We start from the raw sequence: 24,350 nt of genomic DNA on the forward strand, positions 1-24,350 counted from the left end.
ACTTCCTGAAGGGCTCGGTGGTGAGGCCTGTCATGGATCTGGGGTCACAGGGCTGAGTGGTGGAAGAAGCACCAAGGGACATGCATGACTGAACAGGCAGTTCAGGTCCTGACATTGCAGGGCAGTGACAGAGGAGAGAGGGCTGAAGGGTGAACAACTCACACAGACATCCACATCAGCATCAGCTCGCTCAGGCTCCAGCGTTCTGCAGAAACCTTTCCAAAAACGTTTCTAAAACTTTTAGCATCAGATTCACTCAGTATCTTCTTATATGTTCAAACTAAAATGTTGTAGTCAGTGGCTGATGTTAGCTTTTTCTCTCTAAGTTGCTGTAAACACATTTCTCTTTCATTACACTTTACCCATGGAGGTCATGAATCGATGCCTCAGTGAAATAACAAGGTGTCAGTGCTCCTTCAGCCTGGCTATAGTGACTTTTTCACTGCAGGAACTAAATGAGACATAGCGTAATGTTTAGCCTTTGTCAGTACGTTATTCTTTCTGTTTTTCTTTCATTGTTCTCCACACGCACTTGGGAGAAGTTGCAAGATGGAAGTTTTGGCCCTGCTCAGGATGCCGTATTAAATTCATGTTCCAGGTACTTTACGAGTCTTGTGGATTGTGATTGGTCAGGCAAATGTGTCCTTATGTCACATCAAAAAGTACAGAAGCAAGCAGAGAACAGTAACCACCTGCTTACCATGGTAACAAAGGAGAGCAGTGGAAAGGGAAATGATGACGTCCAAATACCAGTGAGTATTAAAGGAGAGCGTGCTATACAGAAAAAGAAAACATCACCTTATACTAAACATCCCTGGGTTAAAATTGAACTACTGCCAATGCAAAAATGGGCTGGGATCCTGTGACCCAAATAACACCAACACTGGATCGATGCAATATTGTCCCCACATTGGGTCAAATTTTAAACCAGTGGTTTTTAAGAAATGAAAGCTGTACTGGAGGGGGCTCTAAGCTTTGTTGTGGGGCTGTTGTTGAGGGGAGCAGGGTGTAGTTTCACCTGGAACAAGGACTCATTTGTTACAATTTACTGGCTTCCAAAATGCCCCGAAGGTGAAGCCCAAGACCATTAAGCTGGGTCTCTTTTAATTAAAGGCTAATCTCACCTCTCAAGAGAAATGAATCTGTAGAAATGTACTGAGATGTCCCATCTTAGTTGGGTGTACACTGTTTTTTGCAGTAGCTTGTGCTTAAAAGTAAGTGCAGGTCTTAAATCAGAAGCATATATCACTGTTGTCATAGCACTTTTTTTTACTGGGACTCTCCTGAGTACTTGAGACAAAACATTTAGAGGTGAACAGCTCTATAAGACATACCCGTCATAATGGAGAGGACCAATGAAAGCTCTAACAGGACTCCCCATGAACCATTGACTACGGGGTCAGCTTTTAAAATCCTAACAACATATCATGACCTGGGTCTTCTTATGAACAGAATGACATTCAAAGGAAGACATTAAACACTCCCTCAGCGTGCGGTGATGGAAGAGATTCCTGAAAATGACAACTTGCTGCCTTACAGGAAACAGGAAGTACATTTCTTCTTGCCTTGGTGGAACATTAAAAAAAAATAAACAAAGAGCGGGGCAGCTTGTTCCAAAGCAGCTACAATGACATTCCAATAAAACAATCACAAACCTAATTAATCACCGGTGTGGCATGCAGGGGAAAACACATACCAAGACATGAAACAGGTTCTGTGCAGCAGTATCCTGCTTTAAAGAGAAAACACTGCAGCACTTCCGGTTGTTTTTGCCCTACGTGTTCCAGCTACCTTCCTGAAAATGTGGACGATAAGAAGGATCAAGAGAGATGCATAGAAGTGAGGGGCAGGAGAGGGCAGTAGCTAATTTGTTTGATTGCCAGCCATCCATACAGGAAGTATCTAATGGGTCCTGTGGGAGTCAGGGTCAAAGGTCACAGACTCCCGATGTCACGTTGAATAATTATGAAGAGACTTAACCTTGTGCAAATAAAAACTAAAATGTATTTTCCTCTTCAGTGAGAAGAGTTCTGTCTTCTGCTTCTTTCTGAAAACACATTATAAGTTTCTGATGTCGATCCAATTAAGTTGCTCGACACAAGCAGAGGAAGATGGAGAGAAGACAACAATCCTCACAGCTCTGAGACCATAACAGCCACACTATGAGCCACATCAGACTCAGAGTTACTCCCTCTATAAAAAACCTCAGGACGCTCTCACACACACTAACATACACACACCTTCACACAACCAAGTTTCACCAAACCACGGTACTTATGCATATAGATGGGCTTTTATAAGCTACAAAATATAATATGATGAATGTTCCCAGACAGTTAGAATTGGTTTTTCTTTTGTGAGCAATTTGTATAAGTCAAACAAATCCCCTCCCACACATCCCATCCTGCCTTTTGTCTTTATATCCACCACACACAGACACACACACATGCAGAAACATGCTACCTTCTTACCCATAAAAGAAAAGATGATAGTGAGCCTAATAGCAGATGGGCACTCATGAGGATTTCACCTGATGTGGAGCTCACAAGGCAGCTCTCAAAGCCAAAAAAAATCTTTTTTAAGTCTTGTATGCATAGACACACAGACAAGCCCACACACACACACACACACACACACACACACACACACACACACGCAGTGCCAACAGAGTAAGCAGGGGGAATGTTCTCAGCTCCAAAGAGCTTGTATAGGATGTCAGACGTATCCGCAAACACAGTGCCCGTCCATTCAGATTGTAAACACACTGTTCTTTGTCCAGCATTTCACCCCCCCCCCCCAAAACCTCCCTCCAAACCACTCCCAAGTTTGACCCAGTATAAATATCCAGTCAGTATAATGTGTCAGCATGATCTGAAGCCTCATTCATCTCTCTTGTCCCACTAGGTGTCCCCAGTTTTAGGGATCACCGCAGGAACTCTGATCCTGGTCTTCGTGCCCGAGCCGAAGAGAGGCAGCGCTGACCAGATGGGGGGGCGCATCAAGACCCGCACCTCCTGGTTCTGTGACATGAAGGCACTCGCCAAGAAGTAAGGCTGCAGTGCTCAGCTTCAGGGGACACTCCAGGTTTTGGGAGAAACAAACATGCACATTTATCCATATACATTCACTCATGGTTAACCTTTAGTAACCTTTAGAGGGGGAAATGTCAACACAAGACAAACTGAACAAGTTACATTCACATACCACCACTCTGCAGTACTGGTGAACTGTGAAAGGAGCTTTGCATCCATAACACTGTAGGTCCATGTTATTATAGGACCTGTGGGCCACATTGCTTTAAAAATGTTATTAATGTAGCCATGCAGATTTATTGTGGCTATTTTGGGTGAGCTGCCACATTCATTCCTGTCGTAGTGTGATTTCTAGCAATGTCTCCTACATTCACCACCTATGGAAGCATGAAAAGTGTTAAAGGGACTATTTGTAAGTTTTGCTATTGCTACATAGCCAGTGTGAGCATTCACCGCTGTTTACTTATCAGTCTGGAAGAAACGTCGTGAGTTCGAACTTCATTCATTTACTCACCAAGAGCTGTTTCAAGGGGTGGAGAGCAACGCCAATGTTAACTCTTTAAGTTTTTTCTACTGCTAAAGTTAGCATGCTAACCAACTAGTAGCTCATCACTTTCCAATAGCGACTCACTGTAGCCTCCAATCTTCCCTGAAAACATAGCGCTGCTCAGAGGTCGTATTATAACCTCTTGTCTTGTAAACGCAACAATGGCCGAAGCTCTTGTCAAGCCACAATCACCACCACCCAAGAAACCATGTTCAGCAGCAGAGAAAACGTAGAAACAGCCGCGATAAACTTTCATCATTTCAACTATCATTTCAGGTTACTTTCCATTTATCGTCATGTCGCTTTAAATTCTGATTTTCTCACCTTTGAGATACTGATAATCTTGTCCAACCAGGTGATCTCCCAAAATCCTTTATTTATTTGTTTTAAAAAGAGAAACCATTTGCAAATGACATGTTTAAGATTGTGTTACAGATAAAACTATCATGTTTATTTTTGTCCCCTGTTAGCCAGTATAATCACTTCTTTCATTTTGCCCGTTTGTGTGTTTCTGCATGGTTAGCCGGAGCTACGTGTTCTCCTCCCTGGCATCGGCGGCAGTGTCTTTTGCCACAGGTGCATTTGGTATGTGGATCCCTCTGTACCTGGCTAGAGCCCAGGTGGTGCAGAAGACAGCCGAGCCCTGCACAAAAGAGATCTGCAGTAGCACAGACAGGTGAGAGGCTAATGACTAAACATGGAGCCCAGGCTTTGAATTCACCGCGGCTTCTGTTTGACTTGTGCAATCTGAAACCTTTAAAAGAGAAAGACACCAGCATACTTTCTGTACCACATGTAAAAAGCTGGATGAACTGGGTTTTAGTGGCTCTGTGCCATCTTCTATGGCTTTATTTCAATGTTCCACCACTGATACTACACAGTGCTATTTTTTAAATGTGCATACCCAAGACCAAACTTCATCTGTGTGGCTGCATGCAGGAAAAAGGTTGCATGATATATAAATGAAATAACAGTTGTTTCCTCTCCTCTCTGCTCCTCTGTTCAGTATAATCTTCGGGGCGATCACCTGTGTGACAGGGCTGTTAGGCGTGCTCATCGGGGCAGCCACCACACGCCTGTTTCGCCAGAAGACCGAGCGAGCCGACCCGCTCGTTTGTGCTGTCAGCATGCTGGGCTCGGCCATCTTCATCTGCCTCATCTTTGTGGTGGCTAAGAAGAGCATCGTAGGAGCTTATGTAAGGCTCATTTCCTGTAACTGTTGTGTATATGCATTGTTACTGCAGGAGGAAGCTGCCTCCTTTTCAAACCATGAAGGGAGTTGTGATTAAGTCCAATTTTGCTCTCCTACTTCCAAGAATCAACAGGTCTCCAGCGTGAAATGACTCTCTGACAAAGAGTGATATAAATATATAAATTATGGATTAGCCTCGGGGACTGAGAATTAAAAGGGAAAGTCTGGTAACCAATCTGACAAGAGAAAGCTGTGCAAAGGCTCATCAGGGTGGTTTTAATGTTTGAATCAGGATGCCAGCTCCTTTCAGGCCCAGAGGCAGTGAGTGGGTGTGGCTCCTCTGACGAATAGTTGAATTGCAGGTTAGATTGAGATGGCCTCAGGAGCTGCTGCAGGTAGCTGATCGGTTCATACTTCATCGTGCCAAAAGTTGTGAGTCTCAGGCACAGAGAGCTTGTGTGTGTCTGATTGCCTTGAGAAGCAGGAAAGGGCGCAACTTTACAATCTCTGCCCTGAAACAATGCAGTCTGAGCTGCTGGACTCACCAAGCACAAATTTCTCACTCTTATCAGAGACAAAGGAATAGGAACTGACTCTCAACAAGTCGGCCGATGATGGAAAGCTGGGAGAGATGGAAAATATTTCCTATGCGTGTAAGGGAACATAACAAACAGGCTTCCATATCCTAAATATGTGACCTTGGCTCACATTGTTAAGTATGACCTCTGACTTTTTACTGCTGCATCAGTGCAGGATTTCTTTTACAGTGTGCATGAGGTGTGTTTATGAATATGAAGATGAAATGATATACTGTAGTTATTCAACAGCTGCTACACAAAGTAGGTCCTAAGTGACAAATAATTGCTGATATAAATCACAATTTTGATTTCACAAATTAAATTTTATATAAGCTTCCATGAGGTCACATCTTTATCAAGTGCTTGACAGAGGCATGACTCAGCCAATTACTGTAGACCTGAGGTGTGCAAGTATCCACATTAATACACGATTACAGATCTGTCCAACTCAGTTTTATAGACATGGGCTTTACTTTTTCCTAACGCAGTCAAGGTTGCAAAGGTTACAAAGGGCAAAGATGCAGATGATTGATGGTGTCAGATGTTTTAGGTCTTACCCAGGATTTTCTCTCAGATTAGCATCGTATTTTGTTATGTGAAAACATACAAAAATAATAGTCTTTTAAACCGTGACAGGCCCTAACTTCAAATGTGTAACTCCACTTCTTCTCAGACTGCTCTACTGTACAATATTAAATCATCTTACTGTACAGCAGCAGTTGTAAGTGATCAACTCAGGTTTCATGGCTAAGAGCTGACAGATGTGTTATATTATAAGGTGTGACGTGGTTGTAAGGGTCGGTGCTGCTCTGCCGAGGCCGACTGACCCTTCGCAGCTGTTGTCTCGTCAACACGCGGCTAATCTGAGGGAAAGGCTTGGCTTCTGTCTTCTAAGAGGCAACATGTCGGTCACGGTGTCTGGTTCGCAGCTCTCAGAACAGACCTGTCTACATCTCTGCTGTCAGGGTCCTTCTGTAGCCCCCTGCAATTAGCTGTAGGCCTGGCACGCTGGCAGAGGGGTTATTCCCCAGCAGGAAACACACATCAAGCGGCCGTGTTAGACGACACCAGTCAATGCAGATACACAGGATTGCACTGCAACCAAAATCCTCTGGGTCTGTTTTTGAGAAAGTAGCTGCTTCCAAGCCTGTGTACATACAGTAGCCCACATGTACAGAAAGTATGTCAACTCCACAATGTTATTTAAAGTTAGCATTTTCTGCTCCACCCAGTCAGAAGTAGGATGTAAACTCACATCTTGCAGCTCGTTCTAAATGTAGAAAGTGTTATAATGTTTCCATGTTGAAGATACAGCTTTGACAAGAATAAACAATCCTTATCATCCCGTGCTGTTTTCCAGCTCTAAGGCTACATGCTCGGCTCAGTGGAACCAAAATGAAGGCCTGCACATCCACATATAATTGGGCCACAGCATAATAACATGTTTTTAAACCACCGCAGCCAAAGCACTTTTATTCAGCGTGGATTCCCACACATGGGAGCAATATCTGCAACCTCCTCTTTTGGCTTCTTGTCTGGTTACCAGTCTTTTGTGCAGCAGAAATCAGCTGATCTTAATCAGCACCACTAAAATGTGCATTTTCTTCTTCTTTATTTAGGTTTGCATCTTTATAGGAGAGACGCTGCTTTTCCTGAACTGGGCAATAACAGCAGACATTTTAATGGTAAGTACTGAAAACCTGTACTTGTTCCTTTGGTCACTGGAAATTCCTGCAACAAACAATATCACAGGGCAGTGATCCAATTAGAAACGGTTTGGAGCTGTGAAATGTGTGAGTGGACTCTGTGGACTTTGTAGGCTACAGTTTGGGTGGAGCTGATAATAATGACTGTCTGAGATTGATTCATATACCAGTCATGAGAACAAAGTGAGAGGAGCCCTCTCTTTCTCTCTCTCTCATGTATGTTGTGGTATTTAAAAGTGAAAACAGGATGCTGAGAGAGCCAAGGCTTTCAGTGAGGTGGGTTTTACCAACCAGCTCTGTAATCCATGATTAGGCTGGAGACTGTGGTGGGTATATAGAGATAGAGACAGACCTATTTTTTGTTTATTGTGACTGACAGGTTTGCTTGAGGTGTCCTGACACAAAGAGGCGAGCTCTGTGTACGTAACTGACAACTGCAGGAATTGTTTGAACAAGGCTGACTGACTCTTTCTACCTCTGTGTCTTCATCACCTTTCACAATGTCATGTATTTTTCATTCTCTGTCTCTTTCTGTCTCTTTCTCCAGTTTGTCGTCATTCCCACACGGAGAGCAACAGCAGTCGCCTTTCAGAGCTTCACCTCACATCTCCTGGGTGACGCAGGAAGTCCGTACCTGATAGGCCTGGTAGGACTCTCCCAGAAGCAGCTACATTTGGTTGATCAGGGTGTAAAGGGGGAGATGTTTATTAAAGATTTACCTCAGGTCATGAATCCAAGCTAGAACAAACTGCTTCAGCATATCTGCGAGCAGCCCCTTCATACACACATGATGCATTCAGATACCAGTTCAGCTCTTGCTTTAAGTGGGCCAGTGCAAAGTGAGGTACAAGAGGCGCTTTTAGCACACGTCCCAGGAGGCCTGGTGAACACAGTTGTGATTTCACCACTGCTCTTCAGGCTGTCAGTGACGTTTTCTAGTAAATCTCATGGCTCCCAGGAGGGGCCGGAGTTACTGTATTTGATTGGTTAGGAGATGAGAGAGTGGGGCTTACTGGGACACTAGGCCTCTCAAGGTCAGTCGACCCCCCACCCCCCTCCAAACTGCGTGCATGCACTCAGAGTGGAGCATCCAGGAGGCCAGAATACAAGTGCTGCTTGCTATTCAATGGAGTGTGAAACAGGATTCACCTCAGACTGTCAAGCTGCATTCTTCTCGTTCCAAATGGAGAGCGAACATTTCTGAAGTTAAATAGTAACTCGATGGAGGTAAACGCTCTATACACCACAACTGAGCATACAGGAGGAAGGGGGAGGTTTTTGTATAGACAACACACACACATGCTGCAGCAACTTCACATCTATACTGCATCATAGTCCACATCATATCCTAATGTTTAATTTTTTCTTTTTTATATCACTTTTTATGATACACTTTTGGTGCCAGTTAATTGCTGAGAGAGACTAGACTGCCTCAGTGGTATGTGTGTACATTGTGTTTTATTGTCATCCCTCTGGCTCAAAGTCTAGGTCATGTTAACAAAGGCAGTGAAAGTCTTTGATTAGTGAATCAAACTGATCCTCGAGATCCTCTGTCGGGGCCTGACAGGCTGGCAACAGACGCAGCTGTCTGTCGAGCTACATTGAAAGTGCCCCATTTTTCTTTTTTCCTCTAAATGGAAATGTTAAACTGTTGTCAAAGCCAGATAAAGGAGCTGTATGTTATCTTCAAGTACTGACAAGCTCTTGAAAAGACTGAACAAAACTGGCATTAAAAAAAAAAAAAAATCTGGGAATCAGGCTCAAAGGCTGGTGCTGTATTGTTTCTGCAGATCAAATAAAAACCAGTGTCATCTTATATTGTATAAAACTCCTATTGACACATTCAGAGATACAGAGCTTTGAAAAACTGTCAGACTGAGTCTGAATCACTAATTCTGCTGATTTAAATGTTTCAATTAGTGATTAAACAATTAGTCAATCTACAAAAAAATGAATCAGCAATTCCGATAACTGATTAAATGTTGTAGTTATTCATTTAACACACACATTTGCTGGTTGGACTTTCTCAAATGTGAGGATTTGCTGCTTTCCTCCGTTTTAAATTGTTGTAAATTTTGGGCTGTAAGTATGAAAAATAAAACTATTTGGGGGCTCACGGGTCTTTTCATGGCCATTTTTTCACTATTTATTGATATCTAATAAACTAAATAACAAAATAAACTGATCAAATGACTAAGAGATTAAGTGATGAATAAAATAATGATCAGATAGAGCACAAGTTTCAACCTTACTGTATTTGTGGAACAGAGAGGCTACTGTACAAGAGCATTGTTCTGGTATTGCAACAATATACCAAAGTCCGAGCTCCAAACATCAGAATGATGAAGCCAACACACAAACACACACAGACACTGCCAACCAGCATTACCCAGACATGGCCCCACAGTCAGCCAGTCACCCCGGTCCTCTCCATCCAGCCTCCAGGGTCACGACTCTCCTCTGAGTAACACGCTCCATGTCCGGGGGTTTCCCACTCCTCCACAATCTGCCTCAGTTCCTGAACTGAGGTTTAGCACACGAGTGTGATGGACTTGTCGTGACGCACTCAGAGCGCAAGCAGATAGACTGGCACAAATCCTGTGAATGAGCAAAGTGGAGAATCTCAAGAAAAACAGACCTCTGGTTATTGCTAAGCAACCACAGGAGAAAGTGAGCAAACAAATGAGTCAGGCCTTTTGGTTCACAGTTGGGTTGTGCACCAAACAGACCTGCAGATGATGTTTTCTCATCTCTACAAACCAATGTGGTGTTTCCGGTACACCGTACGTGCTTTTTTGCGGGAATGCCTGCAGATATCGGTGCCCACATGCCACACAACTGCCACTCCCTGTTGTTAACAAAAAGTGCTGTAGTACATTTGAAAATTCTCCCGAGCTTGAGCCAACATCCCCCTCCATCAGCACGTAGATGGAGGCAGTTGTCACATGAGAATCCCCTGACAGAAACATAATGGACTCCTCCTATACTGCATGGGTAGGACATGGCCACAGGCAGAGTGGGTGGCAGGGGAACGCCAGGAACAATCTCTCAGCAATCTCTCAAGAAATGCCTTCCTGCTCGATAATTAGACTTGCAGCAGTTTGCTATGTATTTTTAGCAAAGCTGCACCATGCAAGTTGCAGGCAATTTACTGTACCTGACGAAACAGACTGTGCACTGGCCACAAACACACAGCTGCTGGACGCGCACCAGATTTTGTCACACACTCCTCTGGATGCTCACGCACCTTACATATAACACATACTGTACGCACACGGACTCTCCCTCCGACATCCCCCTGTCAGCACTTCTCTACCTCTCCCCGTAAAGAATCTCATTCTGCTGATGCTAACATATAATCAATGTGCTTCAGTCGGGGTGACCTATGGCCGCTCACACTCTCACTCACACACAGACGTGAGGCCCCCCCCTTCTCGCTCCTGCTGTTCATACCTCCACACAATCTGCTAAAAGCGGCCTCCTCTCTGTCAAGATCGTCAGTGCGGTGATCTATGCATGTTTGAGAGCTGCCTTTTGAGTGATACTGGGAGGCAGAAATGATCACATCACACCCACTACTCCCCAGCTGTTGTTTTCCTCAGCGCCACGCATGAGAGACAGTGTTGCTTAAGCCTTCAACAGCAATATGAGCTATTAGCTATGAAATCCTGCCACGCTTAAAACAAAAACAGAGCATCTCGCATCATGCTGCGTGTTGCTAAGATGAAACATGCAGAACTCCCTCTGGTAAAGCGCTTATTGTGAGTGTGTGACCACCATAGCGTCATGTTGTGTGTCAGAGCATGACAGGATATTTTAGGAACTTTTGCTGGATGATTAGTGTGAATAAACTTTCTCTTCTCTTGTGTCTGTGACTGTCTGTGTGTGTGTGTGTGTGTGTGTGGTGGTGGTTTTGGTGGGGATGTGTGTGTGTGTGTGTGTGTGTGTGTGTGTTTGCTTGCGTGCCTGGGTGCAGATCTCCGACGGCCTCCAGCAGAGCTACGCAACGTCAGCACTGTGGCAGTTCCTCAGTTTGGGCTATGCCCTCATGCTCTGTCCCTTTATCATCGTCCTGGGGGGCATGTTTTTCCTGGCCACTGCGCTGTTTTTCCTGGACGACAGAGAGAAGGCTGAGAAACAGTAAGTGACTCAGACATTGTTTCACTAACCAGTCATTATTTCATTTATTTTTTAGTCATCCATTCTTTAAATATTTAATACACGTTTGAGTTGTCCTCCACTAACTTTCTGAGTAAGAGCTCCAAAAGACCAAACACACCACCTCTGTGCAAGAAGCTGAAGAAGCAGCTATGATATTGCTATGCAGTGCCATGCAGACACAAAGAGGTTAGCGACTTTGTTATGCTCTTTTAGCCCAATGCTGGGGTGTGACGCGTGTCAAACACAAGCGGCCAAATGATGCCAACAATGGTGCCAGCCCTGCAAGACTCAGAGAGGCCCTCAAGCCAATAGAAAGTCCCAGTCAGCTAAAAGTGCCCCAGAGCTGACACAAGCTGTTCTAGCCATCAATTTGTTAAAGTGTGCTTACTTAGACTTTCACCAGCTACCGCCCCTCTTATTTGTGCTTTCATATTTTCCTCTTTCAAACACCAAGATGTGAACACAGAGGGCCTGGCCACTGGTCATGGCCTTAAAAGGCTAAAACAAACTCACTCATCCTCTTTCAGATGGTGAGACATGACTTCTTGTTTCTTTCAGACTATTTTTTCCTACTTTTATCACCCTGACTTGCTCCCCTGGTGCCAGCGCTCTCAGAAATGACTTCCTTCCTGTTGAAGATGAGGGACATTTTTAGGCAGGATGGCAGTCTGATGTCTGACATCTGTCTGCAGTAACTTTTTCTTCACCCTGTGGAGTTGGATGTGGGTCGTTCCCACGCCAAAACCCCTCATAAAGAGAGATGAGGGAGATTTGATAGAAAGAGCTCATTTGTCATCATAAAAACAAAAGAAATGCCATCAGGCAACATTTGTGGAAAAACCATCACTTAAGGATTTAATGCATTTTTTAATTCTATGTCTAAGCTACCATCCAAGCCATTAATTTTTCCTCAGTGTGATGTTAATTTAAAGATTTAAAGGACTCTTTGCAGACGGACACATCCATGGCTGCTGCTAGTCAGCCGTGCTGTGGCTTGTGTTGGGTCTACTCTAGGGGGAAAAGGAAGAAATGCTAAACAATGACTAAAAAGAAAGTCACGCTCATGTCACTGTGCCAGTAATAGATAATACTTTGTGGTCAAATATGTGGTTCAAGCTATTTGACCTCATTATTGCACAGTGTGGGCAGATGGCACATGTTCACTCAAACTATATCTAACCGCAACCCCTTGACTTTCACACCACATGCTGTAGGGCAAAGCTAATGGAGCAGCAGATGGAGTTAAAAAAAAAAGTCCAGATATGAAACAGACATATTTAAAGTCACTGCTCGGTCATTCCTGTGTATCCTTTTTCTGAGATATGATCTTTAACAGAGATGTGTAGAGGTCAGCTCTTGCATTTTAAAGATTATACAACGACTGTACTTCTGAAAGTTTATACAGCATCTGTGTTCTGATAAGTCACCTTTTATATAACCAGTAAATCACAGCTTAATCACTCATTGATAAGTTCTAATAATGCTCCATAAATACCCCTAGTTTAGTTTGTAATAAAGCACAGTCATTCATATGCATTATAATATTCACTTTATGATAAGCAAACAAGTCTGCAGTGATAAATGTTAATAAGTAATTAATAAGTGTTAATAAGTTGTGAAGTTATAAATTTGCCTTTTAGAAAGTGATACCACACTTTTTCCCAAACTTCATTCATGTATTGATTCTAATGTATATTTGAAACTTTCTTCACGACCACCTTTGCCTGTATGCCTCACCTTTAATGGGTTAATCATTCACCAGCTTGTTGAACTGCATCCAGGTTTATGCAAACATACTGTTGCATACCTCACATAGTCTACCAAAGACCTCTACAGAACTGTACAGATTTGTACTAAACATCCCAATGAAGAAAAAAAAATCAAACTTATACAGCAGCAGCTCTTATGTAACAAGCTGCAAACAGCACCTCGGGGACCAAGAAAGATGACAACATGCACAACTTTGTATAATGAGGGTTGTTCCGTGACTGTGATATATATAGATTCCATTCACGCTATAAAGCCTCCGATTTATAAATTCTCCCTGACTCTACAGAGCATTTTACAGCTTTTCTTTTCCTCCTTTCAGTGTGTCCTCAGATACTCAGCTCTATTTATAACAGGCACGGAGCTGAACGAGTTACTCACTGGAGCGCGCTTGTCTATTTTCAGCCTTAAAGAGTGCTTTATTATTTCTAGGTTGTTAGCTTCTTTTGGCTGCAGGGTTGCCATTAATAGCTCGGGTTCAGTGCATTTTGCCTCCCCACGTGTTCACCCAGTCCACATTTACACTGTGAGAGCAGAGCTGTCTCATCAGCCACTGCCAGTGCACCTTGACAGTACAGATCCAGTGTGGGTCAAGGCAGGCTGAGCACTGCAGCCTGGAGTATCAGGGAAGCAGATAGTGATGAGGGGGAAAAAGGGAAATATTAAATGCTACATGTGATTTTAAAAGAGCTGCCTAAAACTTTTTGTGTGTCCTTCATTTCCTAAAACTATTCCTCTGTCCTCAGGTTGAGCCAGCTGACGCGACCACCGTCCTCAGTCAAGGTATGACCAGGTAAATTGACTTTTCCCACAAAGAAGCTGTTACACTTTAGTGCTTTTTCACATCAGCAGTTGTATGAGCAGTTTACAAAGTCGAGAAAAAAAAGAGATCATCTCCCTCCTCATTACCTGGCAGGCATCATGTAGAGCTCCTGTCATTAGGAGACATGGACAAATGAAAAAAAGATTTTCTGGACACTTCAGTTGGAAGCTATCTAGAGCTTTATGGCAGTGTAAACACTGCAGGGGATAAACACGATGATATACAAATGATCGATCAATGATCCATTTCCCATCTCATTGTACTTTGGGAATGTTTAGGCATTCCTGGAGTGGTGATTATTTGACCAACTATCTGGCATCTTATCGAGACCTGAGCTGCCTTCCCTCCTTCCTGTCTTTATCAGACTCTCACACACGGTGCAACACATCTCGTCTAACGTCTCTAAACATGAACTGAGGGAGAAAAGACAATACTTGGCAGCAAACCAGACAACTCTGCACAGCAGACAATGGGGGGCTACTGTAGTTGCCGGTAAAGAATAATAACATTAAACTCTGACTGACTGATTAGAAGGACAAGGAAACTGTTGTGACTTATCTGTAAAGGTTATCATGTTTAGCCAAAAGGTCAAGGTTTTAGCCATTTCTAATCATTTACTTCTAACTTTATCTAGGTTTATTTGTGTACAAACATCAAACTACTGTATGTACTGGAGGCCAGGCCTTGCCCTATAGGGCCCAGTAAGGCACAGAAAAAAAGTTGCATGAGAGGGGCCACAGTGTGGACCTGCCTCCTGCAGTCGCAGGCATAAGGGCTGGGTGCAGTGTAATCTCGGCAGCAGGAAAAGGACTGTCCTTTTCCAGAGTTGCCCAGTGTCAGAGGCTCTTGTGGGGATACTCACAAGCTGTGTTGGAGTCCTCCCCAGAGAATGAGGGGTGCCCATATGTGACTACATGTCGCTGAGAGGAAGGCTCTGATTGTCTGAACATATGCACCTAAGAGCAGTTCAAAGTACCTGGCTCTCTGTAGAAATTTTAGGGGGAAAAAATTTAGAAATAAAAACAAAGATTATTAATCTATAAGTAACAATGCAGGATGTAGAAAATAATTCAGGAGACATCTTGTTGGGAATTCTGTCTCAGAAGACAAATAAACACAATACATTGTGACAGGGGTTATGTGAACTTTGTTGTCTCTTGTGTAATTGTAATTAAATAATACTCAGGAAAAATTTCATCTCTGCAGTGTCAAAGTGTCCTCGAATACGCTAACAATGAGACTTTGTGCTTGTAGCTGCTTCACCACATAAAATGAGATTTAAAAAGTAAAAGCATGATGGCTTGCCCATTACAAGCAGCTTTGAAATCTCCACAAGTTCACTTGCATGATGCACTGATGATTGGAAGGCAGTGGCGGTTGCTTTGGAAAACAGTCTACTGCAGTGTCAAGACCACGTCATTTGTAGTTAATGGGCTACAATATGCAAAACCACTGGTGTGGTCTTTTACTGTAAATACTGCAGTGTTATTACCATTGGCAGGGTGACATTAGCATTCACAGCTAATGACAGGTGACATGAAAGGCTCCCACATGGCTGCCACACATATCAGGTTTCAGTGGCAGTTTATGCTCTCAGCCTCAGGGTTTCTTCAGTTCTGTGTCACACAGCAGCTAAAGCTGCTGTCAGAGTGGGCTAATTATAGATGATAACAGCTTCATGAGGTCAGAGTTGAATATGCCTGTGAACTGATCATTTCTATTCCAATGTGAAAACCACAGAAGAGCTCAGTGGTGAGTGATTTTCAACAAATTTGTTTTGAAAGATAATCCAATCAACCACAATCAATGTTTCCTCCCTTGGGTCTGTGTCACAGATCAATACAGTTCACAGTTCACCCACTTCTCCGATGACAAACCCTGTATGTTCACTCTGACCACTGTACCCAGGGACAACGTGCAGCTGTGACAAACAAGAGATAATCAGTGGGAGTTGTATCATGATATTTGGCACCATTGTCAAAAAGTAGTAGTTTAATATTTCAGTTGTTTTCTGGAAGTGAAGGAGAGGAATTTAGAGGAGAGAAAACACACACGACCTCTGAATAAATGAGGATGAAGAGACGCAGTAATCGCCTAAACTGTTATACATCACAAGCTATTAATCTCTGGTGGTGCAATCCCAGACGGAGATCAGATACACTGAGATCCAATTAACTTCTTCTGCGGGAGAAAAGCAGCCTCTGCTGACCAGATTCACACCACACAGCACGATGACTAGAGGACATCCCCAAGCTGTCAAAGGATCAGCGGGATATCTGACAGCAGAGCTTCACGCTCATTTATTCAGTGACCACAATCCCGTAGAACTCGGGGAGGAAATATATGTCATGTGGCAAAACTCTGATTCAGTCACTGCAGTCCAAACCTTAACTGTTAAAAGTGTTTATACAGCTGCAGGAACATACTCTCCTTCTTTGTACTCTTATCATTCAGCAAAAGCTCTGAGTCCTCAGTCGGCAGCGCTTAGTGGGTTCATGGTGCCGGGTAGGGCAGCAACCACAGGCCACACCCTCACACAAGGTGCAGCCAGGCTCTGATGTGACCTGAAATCCCCTTGACTTTGCAGCTCTTCATGTTAGAAACTAAAGCAGTGCTCTCTTTAACATATCTCTGGTCTCTTTTACAGGACCATTCACTGCTTTCTCGATCTGCCAGTCAGATCTATAGTCATGTCAGCCTGCCCATGTTCAGACATGATTTGCATCCTCACAGCCAAAAACCACAACAAGTCGGTTTGATTAGAGTTTGCTTGGTTGCCAGACCAATCAGACCTCCCCTCTGCTGGGGAAGCCAACAATCTCCAGCACAGTGACAGTGAAGCTGTGAGGAGGCAGGCCAATCTTGCACATTTCAAAGCATCCACAACTCTAATTATCTCTATGTCACGCTGTCATTTGAGCAGTTTTAAGTATAAGTTTGGCTCAAAAATAATTCAGTGTTTACAGCAACAACTGACACTATTAATTGAGGACAATGGTTCATCCCAGAGAGGATTGGATCTGTATGTGTAATACCAAAACACAACGTTTTTTTTTTTTTTTAAATCCACTAATCCTCCTGTTTGAGCTAATTACCCTTGTTCGTATGAAGTAGTTTTTTTCTGGAGCACTTCAGTGTGTTTTCATGTCTATATATGCACAAGTGTGTATGTTTATATCTGTAGATATCTGTGGGTCTATGGGGGTTTGTATGTGTGTCTGAGAGTGCAAGACACTAGCTCATAGCATTGCTCCGCCGAGCTCCCTGCACTAATCCTATTGTAGCGGCAGTAGCAGCTTGTGTAGCGGAGCATCCAGGGCACCGTAATGACAGACCACAACAAACAGCGGGACACTCCGCCATCTCTCTCATCCAATATGAAGAGATCACAAGCATGGCACCATGAACGCTTAATGGTCTAATCTCCAACTGCAGTGTAGTTTCCCCTCTGGTGCCATATTTTCCCCTCACATGAGCTTTGTTTATGTGTTTATGTGTGGAAGAGATTTTAAGAAGTCTGAATAATAGTCTGACAATGGGCTCAACACATGTTCAGATTTCTGTCATTCAGTAAACAGTCTGGAATGATACTGGAAGTGAGAGCAATGCAAGTGAACAGTGGTGGAAAATTAGCAAATTTTTAATGAGATTTACTTTCTCTGAATGAGGCTAATTTTCCCCTCCTTGCTATGGAGAGCATGCAGAGCAATTCATTTCATGGAAATGAGGCGCACAGCGGCGAAGGACATTTACTTAAGTACTGTACTTAAGTAAATGTTTGAGTATTTCCATTTAATGCTACTTTATTTTTCCACTCTGCTACAGGGAGATATTGTACTTTTCCCTCCTCTACATTTATATCACACCCGTAGTAATTCTTTAATTTGAAATCAACATAATCAGCATATAATCTATGCATTGCTGATAATTCTTCTGTACTTTTACGTGAGTTCTAGTTTTACTGTAGTAAAAGATCTACATACATCTTCCACACACTGACACACTGTGAGGAGAGCACTTTTACATCATTAGATTACTTTGAGATAATTTAATATTTAATTTCCCAATTAGTCAGTCATATAGTATTTTAAAGATGAATTTGTGCTCTCCATTATTTCACATCAGCAAACCATTTCCTTCATTAACCTTTGTGTTTTCCTAAAAACAAATGTGATGAGACACTGAGGCAGAAACACAGTTACATCGATATGGTTAAATCCCAACCTCTACAACTGGAGACGCACTGGCTGTGTGTTGCTGTGGCTTATAGCTTACTGTTGTACAGACTGGGGGGGGGCTCAGCATTAAACAAACTATTATGTGTTGGTATGCTGTTTAGAGGAAAATATTTAGGTCACAGGCTGGTCCTGGTGTGCAGGCATTATCAGGAAGGTCCTAACAGATGGCCCAGGAGCTCTCGACAACATTAATTACATGAGAATGTCCTGTAGTGAGGCCAGACTCTGACCGCTCTGTTTCCTCCACCCTCTCTCTCTCTCAGGTGACAACCTAGTGAGGAGCCATCTGAAGGAGCAACCAAACTCAACACGGATGACAAAAAGTGAGGGCAGCTGAACCACCTCTTTAAAACCACACCCATGTCATCCTCCCTGCTATCACCGCCACAATGATCCTCCTCCTCTTCCTCCTTGCCCCTGCTGCTCTTCCTTTTCACATGCTCATGGAGGCTGCTCAGAACTGGAACGAGGGAGCGTCTTGCCCCCTCTTGAACTGCCTCTAAATCACAGCGTTGTGCTGAAGCCACCGGGCCGACAGCTGGTGTCCTCCTCACCTCTGTCTGTGAGGATCCACTGAACCTTCCGGGGAGGAGGTGGGGGTGGCAAAATCCCCCATGATCCCCTCTGACTCCTGATGCCATACTACTGAATGCTGATCATGAACCTGCCCTGTCTGTCTGCCTGTCTGTCCAACGGTCTGTCTCTGTATGTCTGTCTGTCTGTCTGTCTGTCTGTTACATCGGCTGTCAACCTGCACCAAGTGCCATAGCGTCATTACATTCCTTCAGACTTTGCACTGACCACAAACAGCCCTCATGACTTCATCACTGCCTATATTTACATGCACACTATAATTCAGCTTTTGGCTACAAAATTTGTTTGATTGGGTTGTTTATACGGATCATCTGCAGTCACAACGCTCCACTGGTGTCTATGCTGCTCTCATGCAAATTTTCCACAATTTATTCTCCCCATTGCTTTCAACTTGAAACAGACAGCAGCTGTAAAATTCAAGTTATGTGGAGCAAATGATGCAACTTGTTAAAATGTGCTGCAGGAACTGTTGTTTATTTTGCTCAAACAAGCATCCAATAATGTGACTAATACGACTCAGATTATTCTGCACATATTTCTCACAGTGTTAACAACATGGACTTCAAATGTGGATACAGTGTTTACATGATGAATGCAGTATTCCCATAATTGATTGAAATTTCACTGTGCATGTAAACATAGCCGTCAACCAAGAGCCAAAAGTGTGTTACCGTGTAAAGGTCAGTGAATCAGCCTTAAAAAAGTTGGAGCTTTCCCATCAACAGTTTCCCTTGACCCACCCCCCCTCCCTCCCTCCATATGTGTTTTTATTATTAGCTTTTAGCACTTAAATCGGTGTAGACAGTGCCAGAGAACATGACAGAGATGAGAGATTTCTGCACATTATTTTTCACAAGGTCCCTTGTGGTTTTTTTTTCTTTTCTATTTTTCTTTCTGTGTGATGTTGGATTTGTAACTGGAGGTTAGAGCCTATGATTGTTATAGAGGGATGATGAAGCAATCTGGGCTATTTAAAGCAGACACTGGATTTTTATATTTTATCATTTATATTGTACATGCTATTCCCAAAATTAAATGAATTGCTACTCCTTTAGCTTTTAAGGAGTAACACCTGTGTTTTTGTATAAATGAGAAGCTTTTTTTTTTTTTTTTTTTTTTTTCGTGCATACCAACCGTTTTTTTTTACCCACACTGCCTTATCAGTGAGCTGGGTTTCCCTTTAAAGGGGTAGCGCTCTGATGGTTGGTTTTGAATTTCTGGACACAACACCCACACAGGGACGGAGTCACTGATGATGGATTCCCGTCCAGTCCATGCTGGGTACAATAACAGGCATTGTGAAAAGAGACCTTTCCCCTTTGCTATTGTAGATATCCCTTTTAAAGAGCTGGAGTCACACTCATCGGTTTATTAGTGAGGGAAATCAAAATCCCAGACAGGAACAGGAAATCCTTCAGCCTCAGGTTAGACTGATGGCCGCCTCTTATCGCTGATAACAGATAAGTAAGGAATCCCCCTTTGAAAGCAGACCAGCGTGTCCTCAGATGTCCCTGCAGGAGCTGAAAAACAGAGTCCCCCTCAATACCTGCACCAGAAATTCACATAGAGATTTACATAGGAAATAGAAGTTCACAATGGACAGAAAATTTGGGATTTGATTTTATTGCTCTATGCATTAAATTACAGTATTTTACATGTAATTATGGAAATGAAATGCAATCTCTCAAAAAGATCTGAGAGGAAGACTACAGCTAGCTTCTTATGTACAAAATTTTAGGCAAACGCTTCATTAGAAACTACCTTGAAGGATCCTTTTTGTAGTAGATGACCTGGTGGACACACTGCTACTGAAACCTTGAAGACACTAATGCAGTCACAGTTTGTAAAACTTGTGCATAAAGGGAAAGAAAAAGCACTTTGCAGACCTCCAAGAAAACGCAGGAGGAGGAGAAGAAGGACAGATTGACCTTAGCAGAGGAATAAAGGGAGACATTGAGGTGGTTCTTGTAGCACTGATGTGCGAGTGTGACTCACTGGCTGTGTGTGGGGTGCTGTGTGGGCTGTGTCCTTGTTGCCAGATCATTAGCTTTAGCTTCTCTCCAACTGTGTGGAGCTCTCTGAATGTGATTCTGTCCAACCTGACGTGTTTACACACCTACATCTTCTTAATGAACTAAGCTTCTTACCTTCCTTTAATCGGTTTTCTTTTTTGTTTGTTTTTTTTAATGTTACCAAATGAGTTTTTGTAATAACTACAATAGAGAGATATATATATAGCTATATCACGCAGCAACTTTAATATATTGTAAATGATGGCTTGGATGCAATGTATTTATTTGTTACCATAATGAAGAATATTCTATAAAGGGAAGTTTAAGGTTTGAGTATACTACCGTTTGTTGTATGTCTTTGGGTTTAGAAATGCTCGTTTATTCATCCTTTTGTATCACAACAAAGCAACACAATACCTTTCTACATCACTAGGATTCATTTTGTTTACTGTGAACATGAATTGGACATCTCTCACATATTCCTCACAAACAGAACTGCAATGTGATGGTTTTAAGACATTGTTATAGGGTGCAATACTTTTTGCATTCATATTTGTAGCTCTTGTGTATGTGTGGTTATTTTTGGGGGTTTTTTTTTGTGTTTTTAAGAACAACTGAACGAACTATTTTGCACACTTAATGTTCAGGGATTTATTTGAACCATAGCCTAGCATCAACTTCACAGCCTCTACCACAGAGGCCTGTCACTTCATGCTCACAGTAAGTGCTGACATATTGTCATTTATCATCAGGAGGAATGTTGGCTCTGGTCAGATGGGTCATGAATTGCGTTTCACTTTGCCAAAATTTATTTGATTTAGCACCAATCCTTTCGGAGTATGAGTCCATTGTATTGAGTAATTCTATGTTAATAATCACTGAGGTGATGTTTTGAGAATATACTATTTCTTGTCATACAAGAATTGTGTATAAAGAAACCTATTTCTGATATTGAGCAGAAAACAATTTTTATTTTTAGAGCAAGTCAATAGAGGAGCTGCATCAGAGAAATCAAAGGATATTATTGTAGAACTGAACTGTGATGCTCCCTCTGGGGGTTGATAGAAAATGTATATGTCTGTAAATCAAATAAACCTATTTAATCACTTCATACCATTGTATTGTCTCTTTTTCTCGTCATTCTGTCAAACACTCATCGCGTCCAAGCGAATCAACATCCAGCAGTGCTTCCATTAACAAATGATCTCTTACTTAATTACTTTTCCTCAACAATAAAGACTTTAATACAGAGCTTTCTACACTTCAGAGCAAAGAAAAGTCTGTTAGTTTTGTGTTTAGTGTGTTTTCAGTGTTATGTAACTGAAATGAGCCTTAGATTTAGCTCTACGTCATTATGCACCAGATACTGTGTATATCTGCTACGCCTATGAACCAGAGACTATAATTCTTCAATAGTCACATCCATATGTCATATTATGGAGGACTAGTGATGCTGAAGTCTTATAAATTGACGCCACTTCTCTCCTGTTGTTTTCCCTGGTCCAATCAGGTGCAAGATTTTCCAAACTGTTTCAAAATGTTACTGTGATCTGTGAGTAGAGTTGGTTGAGTTAGGAGTTTAAGCAGATTTAAAAATCAAACTGCAGCTGAAGGACTGCCTGCTCCCTCTGGCATCACTGATGGGAAGGCAGCTGATTTGAATGTTCTTGACTGACCATTAATAAATAATATAGAGTATGTATCACAGTAATACACCATATGTTTTCAAGCTACCTGTTTAGCATCTAGCATAACAGGTTTTGACACATGGACGATAATATGAATGTGTATGTGCTCTGAATAATTATGTAAAAATAATGAGGAAAAACTCAGCAGCTTATTGATCTTGTTTAAGTAACATTTAAGTAAATAGTGAATATTATTAGTTTTGGGTCAATCAGCAGCTGATTCAGAGTGAACCAGGAACAGCTAATGAAGAAATTGGTGAGCATGTTGACTCACAGATGTAAATTAATTAATCATTTACGATTTAGCTTTCATTAACCTACTATTTCCAGACCTGTAATTATCTTAATTAGCAGTGGTGTGTAACTTATGTGAAGTCATGACCTTCATCAGCCAAACTTGACTCACAGTAATCCATAAAAATCTTTACATTAGAAATCATCTCAGATTCTTACAACTTGTGTGTTAATCGCACAAATTATCCACTTTGTGTGAATGTTGATTAAAAAACATAATGTTGGCTCCTGTGGTTTGTTCCTTTGGAGAGCATCATGTAAAACCTTGATGAGTTATATTCTCATTGCTGGGGTCATGTTGCACTTTACTTCACTGTGTTGCAGTCTGACAGTTGTAGGGATTAGACTTAAGGAGTATAGAACCGAACTGAATGTGCAGGAAAACTCTGGAGGAAATTATAACCTTTGTCTTGTTTGCTTGTAAAAATGTTTACTATGTTCTGCGTATACTAAATACCATCTCTGCTCACAAATTACTATAATTACCATAAATGTAAATGAATGATTCAGAGTAATTATTTGTTCCTTACTTACTTCTTAGTAATCAGCCAGTAGTTTGTGTAGCTCATTTAAAGTGTTACCGTGTCATTTTTTGTTGCCAGAGCTGAGTTTACATATGTGTTCAGCTCCATCATAGTGAAGATAAATGAGGTCAGGTCAGGTCAAAGGTTTTACATTAATGCAAAAACTATTTGATTTTGAAATAAACACCACTTTTAAAGGTTGGATGGATTGTTTTTCCTCTCCTCATCTTTGCAGAAGCTTACAAAGACTTGATTTTTATCATAGTGAGAGAAGGCCACAGTCAGTGAATGAACCACTGTATTGTTCAGGTGCAGTCAGGCAGGCCTCTGTGTGGCTCCGTTTGTAAAGTAATCTCACAGTCTCCAGAGTGGTTTACAGACCCACTGACACATCACAGGCACGACATCCGCACTGTGGATGCAGTGAAAAAAAACAACATAATATTTACCTTCAGAGGAAGTGAGGAGGTTCTCAGCTGAAGGCCCTCTGTGTGCTGACGTTGATGAAAAAGGGCAGAGTTACCTAAGACGGCAGCTAATAGCACTAATGGACATGTCTATGACAGGGCAGCACAAACACAGGGAGTAAGTATACATTGCATTTGGACAAAAGAAGACTTGAGATGTTGGCGGAGAGGCCTTTAATTAGCAACATTTTTAACGGATCCCTCTGTCCTCTATCCGACGTATCCGCAGCCTGAAGAGGGGAAGATTATAAAGGAGGCAGAGGAAGCTCGGAGTGGAGAATTAGTGTTTGGTTGGTGGATGACCCAGAGAAACCAACACCCTTTCCCACAGTCAGACTCATACGTACCCCAAAGTCAGACGCACCAATCTAAAAGTCAACACACCTAGTCATGCAGCAGGCAGGAAACACTGGGGCGTCGACAGGAAAAGGGGAGCCATTCTAGCGAGCACTGGAATTTCCATTTGCACTTTGCCACTTAAACTCACAGAGGACAAACTTTCTGCAGCACACAGGATAAACTTAGGTTGAAAAATAGCCGCCGGTGGATGTGAAGCTTCAAAATGTCAGCCAGTTGGAGGTTTAAAAGCAGCGTTGTTTAAGCCATCCATATTTTAAATGTTACCATGCATTTTGAATCACAGTGCCTTGTTGTTTTGAAATTTACCCACTGGTTCATGAAGCATAAAGTCAGCTTTCACTTCAAGCAGAAAAATACATTTGGTATG

At 42.3% G+C, this 24,350-nt stretch overlaps 1 protein-coding gene across 3 annotated transcripts in view; it reads left to right on the forward strand.

The window, feature by feature from the left end:
• spns2 (SPNS lysolipid transporter 2, sphingosine-1-phosphate) overlaps positions 1-21,761 on the forward strand; it is a 64,582-nt gene extending 42,821 nt beyond the window's left edge. For 2 of the 3 annotated variants that reach the window (XM_071460442.1, XM_071460444.1), the window contains exons 6-13: positions 2,905-3,047; positions 4,103-4,255; positions 4,586-4,775; positions 6,969-7,034; positions 7,603-7,701; positions 11,032-11,195; positions 13,730-13,766; positions 18,308-21,761. In XM_071460442.1, the coding sequence (XP_071316543.1) occupies positions 2,905-3,047; positions 4,103-4,255; positions 4,586-4,775; positions 6,969-7,034; positions 7,603-7,701; positions 11,032-11,195; positions 13,730-13,766; positions 18,308-18,319 (864 nt within the window). In that variant the 3' untranslated portion in view covers positions 18,320-21,761. Of the gene's footprint in view, positions 1-2,904; positions 3,048-4,102; positions 4,256-4,585; positions 4,776-6,968; positions 7,035-7,602; positions 7,702-11,031; positions 11,196-13,729; positions 13,777-18,307 lie in introns of all 3 variants that reach the window. The other variant, XM_071460443.1, reaches the window with a different exon arrangement.
• Positions 21,762-24,350: the final 2,589 nt, after the last annotated feature.

Source organism: Trachinotus anak, unplaced genomic scaffold (genome assembly GCF_046630095.1).
Source record: "Trachinotus anak isolate AG129_WGS33_773 ecotype Australia unplaced genomic scaffold, CSIRO_AGI_Tana_v1 ptg000024l, whole genome shotgun sequence".
Classification (NCBI taxonomy): Eukaryota; Metazoa; Chordata; class Actinopteri; order Carangiformes; family Carangidae; genus Trachinotus; species Trachinotus anak.